Source organism: Corvus kubaryi, unplaced genomic scaffold, assembly GCF_017639235.1.
Source record: "Corvus kubaryi isolate FWS band 111438036 unplaced genomic scaffold, C.kubaryi_AGA036_p1.0 65375, whole genome shotgun sequence".
NCBI lineage: Eukaryota > Metazoa > Chordata > Aves > Passeriformes > Corvidae > Corvus > Corvus kubaryi.
This window is the reverse complement of record NW_024581956.1, coordinates 77,394-92,189: the sequence shown is the minus strand read 5'-3', so window position 1 is coordinate 92,189 and position 14,796 is coordinate 77,394. Positions and strand designations below refer to the sequence as shown.

General features: G+C 39.4%; 1 protein-coding gene across 1 annotated transcript in view; it reads right to left on the bottom strand.

Moving 5' to 3' along the window:
• The window catches only part of LOC121673383 (ephrin type-A receptor 6), a gene marked incomplete at its 5' end in the record, with an annotated part of 112,050 nt that overhangs the window by 38,569 nt on the left and 58,685 nt on the right, over nucleotides 1-14,796 (bottom strand). Inside the window, one exon of the mRNA XM_042046657.1 lies at nucleotides 12,558-12,767. Coding sequence (XP_041902591.1) covers nucleotides 12,558-12,767 — 210 coding nt within the window. The remainder of the gene's footprint in view (nucleotides 1-12,557; nucleotides 12,768-14,796) is intronic.

Below are 14,796 nucleotides of genomic sequence, written 5' to 3'. Positions count from 1 at the left end.
GCATCAGCACGTCTCCAACACTAAGGAACAAGGTGCAGAGATGAGCTTTTGAGAAGCAGACTAGCAAATCCACAGGCCAGACTCACTACAAAAACATGAGCAGAAATGCTGTTGACTTACTCTAGTGCAAGCTACAAGACAGAGGCAAGAGTTATTCAGATCAGCATATGGAATAAAGTCCCAGTTTAACCAGGCAATTCAGTGCTTATCTTTGAATTTAAAGCCAAGGGAAACTGGCGCTTCTGCTTCCTTTCCTATCCAGAAGACCTTGCTATAGGAATATTTTTTACATGACATATTAAACTGGAAACTCTGTAAAACAAAATTTTAAGGCTACACGGTTGAGCATACAAAAAATAATAAAAGACAGAATTAAATGTGTGTAGATACACAGTGTTAATTAGAGATCCTGGAATAGGGATCCTTGACTTGCCTGGATGGTGGTCTATTGACTTCCTCCCCTTTTTCCAACTCCAAATGTTTACTGAGTAAATCTAGACCAGTATATGACATATTCTTAATTTAGAACAATACAACTGAATCATTGTTACTCAAGACAGATACACACAAGCTCTCTCAACTTCTGGGAATACGTTTTCATCCCTAATCAGCATCTGCATATTTGAAAAGTATCCTGAATAAACCACAGCCCCAGCACAGGAGCTGTTTACTTTTAAAACACATTTGAATTACTCCACTCCTGTAATGAACTATACTGAACTTACTAGGAAAAGATTAGTCAGAGAGTTATTTCTGAGAAAATTATATCAAAAATTAGACCAAGGGAATAAAGACCAAATTAAACTTTATATCAAGAACATTTACTTACAGATGTTGTTGAATACATTATTTGGCAACTTGAATTAATTATTCTAGCTTGAGAAAAGGCTGAAGAGAGTCTCTTCACATTAGGTACTTTTATGAAGCCAAAGATTTCATTAATAATTTGCTGAAAAAGTCAATGATCAATTCAGAGAAATGTGTTTTAAATAAGTGCATTAAGTGTAATACAAAAGTGACACAACAGTGATTGTGCAAGGCTTATTCACTGATACAGAATGAAACCAGGGCCAGACTGATGGACATTCCATGCTTCTCCAGGAAAAAAATTACTATGAACACAGTGTCTGCCTATATATTTAAACAGTACTACTGCTCCTGAAATTCTGGGAGTGTCTCAGCACTGAAAAGCCTCTCTGTGTTTAAAAATAAAATAAATTAATCTACAACCATGACATTGCTGAAGAGGCTGAAATAAGAGGAATGGCTGAGTGTGGTGGCTGATTTGCAGGATTTGGGCATGAATTTCTTGGAGTTCACTGCATGTTATAATGATGAATTAAAGGGAGGCTGTGTAAAGAGGATGAAAATATCTTATAATTGTTCCCAGCTTCCTCATTTTGGAGAAATGGTTCTAGCATGTTTTTCTTAGGCTACAACTGGTTGTTTACCAAGTGTTCTTTAGTATTGGCTGTGACAGCTACAATGGGAGAAAGAGCTGACACTCTCAAGGTTCATGCTGGATAACACCTTATCGACGTCTAGGGGTATTTATTTCAGGAGAAGCACTGAAGACTTGGGAGTTATTCAGCCTAAGTAAGGATAAGTAAGCTTCTAAGGAGATGTGCAACACATTTATGATGAGATTTACCCTAGAGCTTTTTTTTAAAAATAAAGAGTAGGGTGACTGCATTTTTATTCAAAAGGGTTTGTAGTAAACCGTCAGATGTGGATCTTCAAGAGCGAATTTAAATGAAAAGCAGAGTGCCTGATGGAAAAAAAAAAGGGATAATTGAAGTTCCAGATAGTCTGATATAAAACAAGATACAATGAAAAGAGGAAACAGAGGAAGCACTAATAGGTAGTGCACCAAGAATGAAGACAGAGGCAGATAGAAATTAGAGTAGAAATGAAAGCACAGTCAGTGATTTGGTGTTATGGGGGAGGATGAGAAGTCTCATCTCAAAATGCACTTCAGTTAATTTTAGAAAAATGATGCAAAATCATAACATTAAGCATGGTCACATTGCTAAGAAGAAAAGTAGAGCTTCCACGTGGGTTCAAGTCTTTATAAATCCTTCTTTATATCCAAATACCACACAATTGTTTGTGAGGGCAGTTAAGCACATTCATCTAATGCCTTACTTGCAAATAAAACTATTCCGAGATAGTGGTGAATTTGAATTTATTAATGACTCGGTTTGCCTCATCTATTACTCGACAAAACTGACCCTGGTTCTCACTGAATGAATTTCTGACATTTGAAGCATGAACCAAAAGTCCTGTGTGGGATGGGCAGTGACATGAACATACAAAATATTTTACAGGAGACAACAAAAAGATTTCTTAAAAGATTCTTTTTCCCCCAAACCTCCACAACTGAAAACAAAATTCTGCAGCTCTAGAGTAGAAAAAAGTGGAACAAGGAATCCAGAATACAAAATAACATTTCCTTTTTATGCAGTAATGCACACAGTTACTGCACATAGATTTTGGAATTACTTTAAACATAATAAATATGAAGCTGTGCAAATTTATTTTTTAAATATTCTGTTGATGAAGAGATGGTTAATGTTGGAAGGCACAAGAATCTGCAACCTTTGAAGCTGATGAGGATACAGCCACAGTGGGGCAGTCAAAGACAAGATACAAGATTTGCCTCTAGAACACTTACAAAAGTGCAAGGAACAGATCAAATATTTTAGATACTAAGGGCAAATTCCCACAGTGCTTACTCAGGCAAAACTCCCATTGGCCTCAACAGGAGTTTTGCCTGAGTAAGTTCTGAGCAAAGACTGTGATGCCTGACCTAGATTTATCAGAGTCACACCAATCCAACACGTTTTTCAGACAGATGAGCACCATGCCGCAATATTCCTGCGACATTCTGCTTAAAGGAATAAACAGACACCGGAAACTCTGAATCATCCTCCCCTCACAACCCCCCCTTATAATGAAGAGAAGAACTCACAGCTGGGCAAGAAGCTGCTATCGTGAAAGTCTGCCAAAGAGCAAGACTAAAAAAGAATCCAAGGAACTAAAAGTTTACCATTGCAAAGTTTTGAAATCTGATAGAAAAGGAAAGTGCACAAGCGAGATTCCCAAGGGCTTGTGTATGACGGAAGATAATCTGGCTTTCATTCTTGTAAGCAAACAGGCAACAAGGAAAAACTTCTTACTGTAGTTATCCTTTTGATTTAGGGCAAATCACAATTCCTACATGGTCAGGGGAAATTCCTCTGGTTGATTTCACCGGGGATTAATTTAGGTGAATAACTAGGTCAGTCTTGTTCCCAAGTTAACATTTCTATTACAGAAATATGAAAGTAGATTAGGTTTAACACGTGTCTACCTTGCTTCAGAAACTTATTTCTGTAATTACAGAATCCCATTTACAATAACTTTGATATCACGTACAGGAGAAATATTAGAATTAGTATCAAAGTGAGCAGAAAAATTCATCAGCATGTGAAATGCACATTTTTTGGACTTCTTTCTTCTAGCTGAAGTGAATGCCAAAACCTTGACACAACAGCAATCAGCCCACAGGTTTCCCCAGGAGAGCAAAGGAGAGATTATGAAACATGCGTACTGCACATGCAAACACAAAAGCAAAAATCATACCAAGCTAGAAATCCCCCCTTTCATATTTCACTGAATCTACCCTTTCCCAGATACTTTATATAAAGAGTGGTTAAGCAATATAAAAATATATACTCCTTTTTTGTCTTTGAACTCTTCCATCATGAATGTATCCTAAACCTCCCTAGATGTGCAATATTACCCAGAGAACCAGGCAGAATCATAGAATCATTTAGTTCAGAAAACATCTCTAAGATCATCGAGTCTACTCGTTATCCCATCATCACCATGTTCATCCCTAAAACACATCCCTAAGTACCACATCCACACAGCTTTTAAACACCTCCAGGGATGGTGACTTAGCATCTCCATAATGCTGGTATTTGCCCTCTAAAAGACTCTCCCCACTTGCTCTCTTCAGATAAGTAAAAGAAGAAAAGGAATTTTGGTTTTCCCCAGATTTGGGTTTTGAAGACTGGATATCAGAATTCCAGGCTAAAATCAATTAGGGTCAAGTCTTTTGCTAAATTAAGAGAATTTGTTTTCTGTGTTACCATTTAATTTCATGGAACATGAACATAAATAGTGTCTCTGACATTTTAATGCCTCTTTCTCATTTGATAAATTTCAAATTGATGACAGTCATTAAGAAACAGGCCTAGCCAGTCACATGCAAATACAATGTAGGGTAATTCCTCACAAACCAGTCAGAAAACTGTCCACCCCATGAAAAACAGTGCAACCATATGTCAGATCTTTAGCACACAAGAATTCCCAATTCTGAAAAATAAACAGGATTTCATCACAATCTAGCAGCACTGCCGAGAATTTTCCATCTCTTCCAGGGTTGTAATTCTTTGCTCTCCAGTTGGCACAGTTAGCTCAGTGCCACACACAACACAGCAGGGGAAAATGAGACAGAAACATAAATGATCTACAGCAGCTGAAGACACTGAACGAGTCTCCTCCTCTCCAGGCTCCTTTCACGTGAGCTTTGAAATATGCACCTGACTGTGCCTGAACAAATGATTGCTTTTAAATAACCAAGTCCAACAGGTGTTTGGTTTTTTTTTTTGACTAGAGTCAAGAATTCATTTCATTATACTCATGGACATAACACATCCTGCTGTGGAATATGTCAAGATTTAATTATGAAGCTTTACAAAAGCCTGGTGAAGCCGAGTGCTTCAGATTTTCAACCCAGAAATTTTATGTGGCTATATGCAGAGTAGTTACTTTTTACCGTGGTATTTAATGTGGATCATAAATTCCCATGGAGAGTGGTACAACAAATGAAAACAAAAAATCATCCAGATCTTATTTCTTTTCACCCATCAATAGCTAAATAAAAGAGTTAGAGCTGAGCTCTTTCGCTCACTGGAGCTGAATGGTTTTCTTTTCCCAGTGTAAGCACACAGTAAACAAATTTTATAATAGTTTCTTAACTCATCTTTGAAAGGTGCAAGTAGTTTTTAATGAGAAAAAAAAAATAACACATACATGAAAAAGCTACATTCTTTTTCAAGGCTTTCAAGAGATTGTTCTCCTTGTTCTATATATCAAAGTAGCATAACCTATGGCAATTACTGTCAACTGACATGCTACTGAAAGCAACTGCTTTGACCTTAATGGACTGCCTTAAAGCTCATTAAGTAGTATATCAGGAGCTGTGCATAGTGCAGGTGTGTTCCAGCACAGGAAAGATACTTTATGATTCACTGCACCTTGGTCAATATAAAATCCTAATACTAATACTAAAATCCTAAGTGAACTGTGATCCTTTATTTGCAATAAACAAAGCAGGTGTTCAAGATGACATCCATTCACAGAATTAGCAACAGAGCAGTAACTGCGGGTTTATGTCAGTACACCTACTTTTTTAATCTCAAGTGTGGATAGTATTGTTTGGAGTGAATAAAGACCTCACTAAAATGTATAAGCATGTTCTGCATGTTTACAATAGCATCTTAAATTGTAGTTTGAAAATGGTAATTCTCATTAAAAATTATAAATGCACGCAATCAAATCCATGTGGGGCTAAAACCCCAGCTGTGTCTGAAATTAGATTAATATTCTGGTAATTGTTAGCTTTAAAAAAAAAATCTATTAACAGTATGAGGAACTAACAATAAAATGATTGCTCCTAGTCTGCAGTGCATGTGTATACATACGTATTAGTGTACTGCTTACATTTACTGGGCTGGTTTCCAAGGAGAAGAGTGTGCACAGACAGAATTTTCCAAGGTTCTCACATCCAGATGAGAGGTCAATAATTTTGGTGCCTTGGTCAGCCCCTAGTCTTTCCAAAAACACTGCCTGTAGCTTTCTGAGATTCATAGTCCTGATTTAACTCTTACTTCAGAAATTATTTGCAAGTGCATTGACTTTTTCCACCTCCTCTGTCCTTGCACAGCTACTTAAGACTTGCTCAGAGATGTAACATTGCCTCTTTATGTGGATTCAATACCGGCAAGTTTTGAATCTAACACCAAAGACAGACTTGACACTTGTGACTCTCTGCGAGGGGAAAAAATGCAATCGCTTTGAGGGTTAAATGTCACAAACAGATTCTTCAGTTATCTCCTAAGATGCAAAGATCTCCAAGAGCACCAGCACTGTAGATCTATACGTAGCTCATTCTCAATCCTATCCTATAAAACATTTGTAAATAAAACCACTTGGAGACGTACACAGAGCCAACCTGAGAAACAGCAAAAGCACATATGTGTAGAGTTCAAAACTCAAATGTGTCAATATGAAAATGGGAGGAGCCAGAGAGACTAAAAGCTGAAATCCAAGCTAAAAGAAAGGCAGAGCTTGCAAATCTTTAAAGGCAGCATCCTTTAGATTGATTACACTACAATATGTTCTTCTAATTTGAAATTATGTTGGATTACAATGAATGATGGGATGATGCTTTGAAAGCCACATTAGGAATGAAGTGCAAAATACCACCTTTTTTACAGCCAAAATATTAGGGCAAACTTGTGTTGAATTCATCAACATAATCATTTTGTGAATGAAAAAGTGAAATGCAAATTTCCAACTGCGTTTCTCTGCCAAATCCATATTTGGAGTTCCTACTTGGAGGGTTGTGGAAGAAAAAAGCAGGGATGAGTTTAGTTTATAACTAAATTCAACCATTAAGCTCCTTTTTAATTTCTGCACATATAAATGCAAATTTGCGTGCTTTTTCCCATGCATTCTCAGAACTCAAATGACTGTGGAAGTCAGTACTCACAGAAGTACAAAGTTTGACAAAACATGGAGAAAATTTAGTTTTATATTTGTGCTTCATTCCTGTCCTTGGACCTTCCTTCTAAGGGTCTGCCTTTGTTGTGGTCTTCTATAGCCTGTATACATTTCTGTTACTAAATTTAAGGAGGGTTAAATAAACCAGGAAACCTCTTAGATGAATTTGGCATCACAGCTGGATAAAAACCAAAGAGAGAATTTAAAAATGAATGTTTTCAACTGTTTAAATTTTGTCACAGACATATTTTCATCTTCAGGGCCGCTACAAACAACCCCAGTAAACATGAAGCACCACAGCTTGCACTGAATGACTCAGTTTGGGGTTTCTGTTCCTTTTAAACACACAGCTACTAATTAAAATTCATCACACCTCACACTGGTAGAGCCCAAAAGGCAAGAAGTCTTTTTCCAAGACACTCCTTCCTTTGGCTACTTGTCCTTGGGCACAACCTGAGCATGCTCTTTGTCCAGGTCACCATGACAGATGACAGAGGCTTGAAGAAGGGACATGCAGGGTCTCCAACCCCAGGCATCCTCTGAGAGCAGGGAATGAATCCAGCTGAAGCTGGAACTCATGGGAAGGTGGCTCGTCTCACCACCACTGGAAAGGAATCCCATCACCCACTTTAAAACCAGTTACTGCAATTCTCACACCTGGTGTGGGCTGAGCATATCAGCACAGCTCTTATTAACTTGCTTCTCGCCCACATTCTGAGCTATTAACTCACTACTTCAAAATATTTATGTTAGTGCCAGAGTCCCACTAGAGTAATTCCTACCATTCTACTGCAGTGAAAAGGAAACCTTTCCCCTCAGCAGGGGGGTGCCCAGCTAAGAGCAGGGACATGCAGTATCTGGGGACTGGCAGCAGCTGCCAGCAGCTGGATCTCTGCACAAGAGCACAATAATCCTGATGAGGCAGGATGGTACTGAGTGACTTATCCAAAGACAACCCTTTGGGATCCCATTGAGGTCTGTAGCTCTAGCCAGAAAAATAATATTATAATCTCACACTGGGGCCTTGAAAGGATATTTTTTTTTCTAATATCCAATCTGAACCTCTCCTGGAGCAACTTGAAGATGTGTCCTCTCAATGTGTCATTCATTACCAGGAGAAGAGGCTGAACCCCACCTGGCTCCTTTCAGGGAGTTGTAGAGAGTGAAAAGGTCCCCCCTGAGCCTCCTGTTCTCCAGGCTGAGCCCCCCCAGCTCCCTCAGCTGCTCCTCATCAGACTTGTGCTCCAGACCCTTCATGGTGTGTCACACACAGAGTTAAAGAGTTGACAACATTTGTGCTCAACTTTATGTCACCAATGAATTTCCAAGAAAACAGGTTAATGCAGGCCTTTGCAGGACACAGCTTTTTCTCAATGGCTGCCAATAACCATTTTACTCTATGGTCCATGATTAATTTGATCCTTAAATACCTAGGCAATGTGCTTGCAATAGCACAGAGCTTGCTCAGAAACTATTGTTTAGCATCCCAAATTAATTGGAAAATCATTTGCATCTTGTTTTACTTTTTAGCAAATTGAACCTTCTCTCCCCAAACCTGTTACTTATGTACCAGCGAGGGAAAACTGAGAGTGTCTTCCAATGTGGAAATTATATAACAAAGCAAAAAACTATGAAGGTATCATCCTGATCCCCCCCACGTTCTGCTACTTGCTAGTATTCATAAAGATTACTGGCATCAATCTTTGCTCCTCTAATAAATCTAATGACTCTGAAATCTTCCTGGATGGGGTATTTCAGCCACCTGGCTGGAGAAGAATCAGATCCATGAAGTTTACAAAGTGATTCAGGAAATGCAATGCAGTAAATCAATTTTCTAACTACCATTATGGAAATAATAAAATATTTCATATATTAAGGCTGAATTCAGAAATAAAGCTGATTAAAAAATCTAGAATACATTTCTTTATCTATCATATAATTCTGTTTGCAGCAGCTTTTTGTGTGACTAAAAATCAGATTTAATGCAGACTATTAAGGTGTCACCGCTAAGAGAAATACTGGTTTGGTCCTTTTTAGAGTAGTGCCACAGATTCTTCTCTGATTATAAATATTTTGCTACATGTAATGAGTTTTTGTGGGGCCATGTGGTTCATTTTGAAATACGAGTGAACCCTGACTATGTTTTAAACTAAATGAATCTACAACATCTAACACAGTCTATCTAAAAGCAGGGATGCAAGAGCCTGGATGTCCTCTGTATTGACAGAAGTGCTTGTTTATATACTATAAATGCCTTTTTATGACTAATTGTTGCCTTGGAAACCATTACTAAAAATGAAAGTTTTGTCTCCAATAGCAAAACTCTCATAGTACTGAGTTATCCCAAAGTTTGCCTCATCTTTTCCTGATCAATCTGGAACACAAAGATTTGCAGTCAAATGTTCCTGGCTTTTAATTCCTCCTTTCTATTCTAAAGTTGTATCTTGCTGTAAAATTTGTGATTCCAGGTAACAAACAGGAATCAATATCTTATTTCCGAAAAACCCTTTGAAAGACATATTTACATCCTTGTCTCAACAGGCTGGAAGACAAAAAAAATACATTCACACAGTATTGACCACTGCATCATAGATATAAAAGTCTATTTTTGGCTTACATTGCATTGTAGATCATTCCCAAAGAAAACATCCAATTGTACCATTCAATTTCTGACACCGGGACTAAGACAAAAAGGGGAAGATAAAATAATCAGTTTCCTCTGAGTACTGACAGTGCTGTACTGAGAGATGTGAGGCTAAAAATACCACTATTCAATATGCAGACCCACTCTGTGGATTTCCTGCAGTTACAGGTACTGGGCTGTTATCAATAAAAATCTCTGTGGAGAGGAAACATGAATCCTAAAAACACCAGAATCTTTGAGAGAACACTGAGGGTTTAACCTTCACATGGCAAAAGCACCATATGGAACTAAAGAGAGGCTATAAAATCCTCTAGTAATACACATGGCCTGATGATGGGAAGATGTTCATGAGGGAGAAAAAAAGGTCAATGCCAAAATGATGGGCAGTGAGAGCTGCAAGAGGATTTGGCACCCAGTGTAGGGTTCTAGTCCCTTCTGTTACCATGAAAGACTCCTAAAGGGGTGAAAGTCTTCCCTGAGTCTTCCACAGCCATTGTGACAAATCTCTCCCTCTTTCAGTCCTCACCCCACTTTGGTCAGAGCTGTGCTGAGTCCTTTTAAAAACTGACAGGGCTTTTTGACTTCCTGCTGAGCAGTCCTACAGAGAAATCTGCTGGCCTTGCTCGAGGGGAGCAGGACCCCGAGGATGGAGTCTATGGAAGGCAAGAGCATCCCACAGAAACGTGGCTATCCCCAGTTCATAGAGAGTGAGTGGAACATGGAACATGGACTGCAGCTGTCAGTCTGCCCTCAGGAATGAGGGAAGGACATTTCCCAAGGACCAGAAGTGACAGAAGGAACTGGGCAGGCTCTGCCACAATGACTAACAGAGTCAGTGTGTGAGGACCCACTTGCAAGGACCGGAAAGCTGGAGTTGAAGGAATGAGTGATTTGAAATGCTTTTCATTTCCCTTATACCTGACTCTGTTGCTTTGAATCCTTCCTGTTTACAAAGTTTCTAGTTCATAATAATGGCACATAGCATTTTCCTCACCTTAGTTTCAAAGCTTTTTGATCTTCTTTGGTGGGTTCATGGTCAAAACAGATTCACCTTGGGTGTCTGGCTGACACAGGGACCTGCCACTGGCCATCAGCCTCTGTGATATCCCCTCCTGCTGGACATGCTCTAGGTACCTGCTCGACAGGATTTGGTAGTTCAGCACCAGGCTGCAGCCTTGGCAGGTTGCAGCAGTGGCTCTGAGGCACTTCTGAGGTTCTACACCTACAAACAGGCTCTCATGTTAAGCAGCTGGGTGAACAGGAAAACAGGGAGCATTTCATCAGAGCCTGTCCTACGTTTCAAGGAAGTCCTTCAGCACAGATAAAGGAAAAAAGGAATATGTCATGGCACTGATTTTCTTTTTTTACAGCACAGCATTTCCTGATTAAAAGCAGCTCTAGCCATGATGAACAGGACAGGCACTAACTACTCTATAAAACTAATTGTTCCTTGTCGGGATCCAGCAGAAAATTACAGGATAAATACTGGCTGAAAGCCTCTGTTTACCGTTTGGGATCTTTCCTGCATGTCACTGGGAGAGAGGCTGCCTTGCCACTCCCAGTGCCTCGCACCAGCTGGGCCCATTAGCCCAGGCTCAGAGCTGAGACTGTCACTTGACTCCTGTCACTGGGGCACTCGGTGCCAGCGGAGCTCGCTCACACGGGCCATTAGCAAGGCTCAGCCCTCATGTGAGAACGTGTTAAGCTGCAGCGATGTTTATTTTCCCTTTCAAGCCCCGTACTAAGAAGCAGTGTGAAGCAAGAGAGGTTTTGAGAACTAAATGAAGGACATCTCTGCTATAAAGTAAAATCTGGGCTCTTTTTTTCCCCAGCTTGCATATTAAAACCAAGAGAAAACCTTGCAAAGTTACTTGTTTTCATCTAAGTCAGCTTGCAGTTCTGTATAGAACTTCTAAGAAATGGGAGTTGCAGGAAAATTATCAGAACACCTCTATTTTAGGCCTAAATGAAAAGTAAACATATATTCTGCATATATAAATATACAGGCTCTATAATCCCATTACAACATCTACATTAAATTCAGTAGATGCACCACAGTACTTACTGCAGTACAGAGAAATTAGATGAGTTCCTTATTTTGGCCATACATCACTTTTTAAAGTGTAATAGAAAAAAAGATGAAATAAGTTATTTAATGCTCATTTATCTTCTCTATTAGAATTCTGTCACTGTGCCCTATCACGGGAATATACAAATTCTGCACATTTTGTGAGAGTAGTAATGAGCATGCACTCTGGCTCTGAAATAGTTTCAATGATAGATATGAAAGTTACTAAAAAAATCAGCTTATAATTAGCTAATTCTTAATGTTGTGATAAAAATTGGAACTGAAATGTAGTTGAACATTTTGGTATCAGGAGAAAATGCTATATTGGGACTAATTTGAACAGTGGTCACATTTGAACAAGCCTTTTCATGTTCAAGAAGTTTTCACTTCACTGGAATCCCCCTACAGCACCATAAACCAAAAAAACCCATCGCCAAACCTCTCACCCAAACCCCATTTGCCATTATAATAATTTACTTGCATCACATAAGGGATTAAGCATTAATGAACTGAGACTTAAACCATGCAAGGAAGGTCCTACATGTCCAGCTAGAAGGTAAATTTCAGTGAAATAAAAATTAAATTTTAATGTATGAATGGAAGGCTTAACAGCATGCTTCCAACAGTGAAGCTGGTAAGGTTCTTTCCTCTCCCATCTCTCTCTTTTACAAACATATCCTTGTAAATGAACACAAATTACCAGAAGAGGAAACAACATGGGAAAAGACCCTCCACAGCCAACAAAACCAAACACAAAACGCAAAGAAGAATGAAAAAGGCCTCCCACTTACACTTAAAATAAACTTTTCCAAAGTTTATTACACATCCCTTAGCCAAAAATCAAAACAACTTCCCTTAGCATAGCCAGTGTGTTTACTGAATCACATGACTGAAGCAGAAGGGAACAAAGCCAATAATTCCGACTGTTCTTCCTATAGCACAGACAAATCTGCAGCTGGAATACAAGAGGCACCAGCAATCAGCTGTTCAAATGAGATAAGACAAACTCACACTTGTGGTGTAGGCGGCTTCGGGGTCGTCCTCCAGCACCCGTGACAAGCCAAAATCCGAGACTTTGCACATGAGGTTGCTGTTGACCAGGATGTTCCGCGCTGCCAGGTCCCGGTGGACGTAGCCCATGTCTGACAGGTACTTCATGCCAGAGGCAATCCCCCGCAGCATCCCAACCAGCTGGATCACTGTGAAGTGCCCATCGTGCTTCTGCAAGGGAAGAAACAGCACAGCTACTTTCTATTTGTTTCATTCTAGTGATCTTAACCACAGCTCTTATTTAAAATACTTTTGTCACCCATCCAGCCAAGCTGCCCACTGCAAGCTTGTTTTTTCAACTACTTAAATTGGCTGGCAGTGCATCCCATCTCTCATTGTGCAGCTTATCCCCCTTTCCTACACATTTTCACAATCTTCCCACTGACAACATTTAATTTCTTTCATACTTGGTTACCATGAATGCCTTCTCCCAACACTATTTTTAGTACAAGAAAGAGAAAGGACACAAAAATCTTCACCTATTACTCCATGGCCTCAGGAAACAAAAACCCCTCTTTTTATTGTCTCAGCCTTGATTGTCTGCATTAGGGTACTGTTGCTACCTCACTTTTATGTTTTTTTTTTTTTGGGAGGGTTTGTTTGTTTAAAAAAAAAAAATCCCAAAATAACCTGAAAAAAGTCTGAGGCTTTAGCTCATGCTTGTTGTGCACCTAAAACCTAATCTCTGAACACTAGATTAAAAAGGAGATTTGGGGTGAAATTCAAGGGTTATGTAGCTTTCCCAAAATCTTCCTAGCTGATTAAGGTTAAGCTCAGACCCATGAATGCATTAAACTGCTTAGCACCTTCTGAAATGTCCTGGAGTTGAACACGTACATCAGAGTTATGTCATTAACTGTGCTTGCCCAGCTGGGCAACCTTGCTGGGCCTCAGTTTCTCCATCTGCAGTATTAAAGTGAACACTTCTTTTTGTCCTGCATCAGACAGCTCCTGAATGGCAGTGGGGACCAAGGGAGTGCACGCACAGAAATGTGATTACAGGCTCTTTGCCCTGTTTAGGCCTGCCCTACCTACCATTCACAGCAGACTGCTTGCAGGAGTATTTTTGTGACCTCAACTGGCAGACATTTAGCTTCTCGTGGATTATTCAGTGAGCCAGGATTTTTGTTAGCAGGAACAGCCAAACAAAAGCCAACAACTCCTGCAAACAAGTTAACTTTCCATTTTCTCTTTCAACACTTTCAGCATTGGGCTACAGACAAATAGCAAATTCGGATCAGCATTCAGGACATTTCTACTGCTTAGCTCATGCATTTAAACAAGATGATTTTTATAGGGAAGAAGCTTACAGGAAGTTCAGCCAATTCTTTAGATTCACCAAAGCAACAGGCTGAACTGTATGGATACGCTTAGCTTTATCCCTGGTCAGCAAAGTATTTCAGCATTTCCATAATGATTCAATGATTTGGGGCCTATATCCAGCTAATCAGGATATGAACATTTAAAGACTAAGACAAAAACCAGAAAGAAAATGGTAAAAGGAAGATACCAACACACCTTGTCAGCTAGAAAACCTCACAGCCTTATTATACTTCCCAGCAAGATTTATATTTAAGGAGTCATGCTTCCATCAGTGGCTGAACACCACAGCCACGTGCCAATAAAGCACATTTAAGGACAATTCTTTGAAACCAGCTATATACAACTGATTCAGAGCAATTTTTCCCCTTTGAATGTGTCAGTGCCTTGTATCAGGGAAGTAAAGCCTTTCTGTCTCTAAAACCTCCACACAGAAGTGGAAGCAGATCTCCCCAAGCAATCAGGCCACACTCTCCCTTGTCGTCTCCATCAAGGCCACCTGTGAGCAGCTGGTTCTGCACAGGACATTGAGCAGAGGGTCCAGACACAATTGTAATGAGTCCCAAATTACCAGCGACAGGTGCTTTAAATAAACTCATTCCATTCAGCAAATAAGCAAAGAAAGACAAAAGATTATATTCTTAACTACTTTAAGCTGCTTCCTGTAAAGGAAGGACATTAACTCAATATTTTTGTAATGAAGCCACATGGGATTTGAATTTTGCCTTTTATTTAGTAATTCTAATTGTTCAGTTGATTCAAAAATGACAAAGCTGGTTGCCAACAGTTAATACTCTTCACACTTACCATGTATGGATTACTCTTTTCAGGTAACTGTAGAATTAGGATTTGGAAAAAAGTGTCAGTACCTGACTTTTGC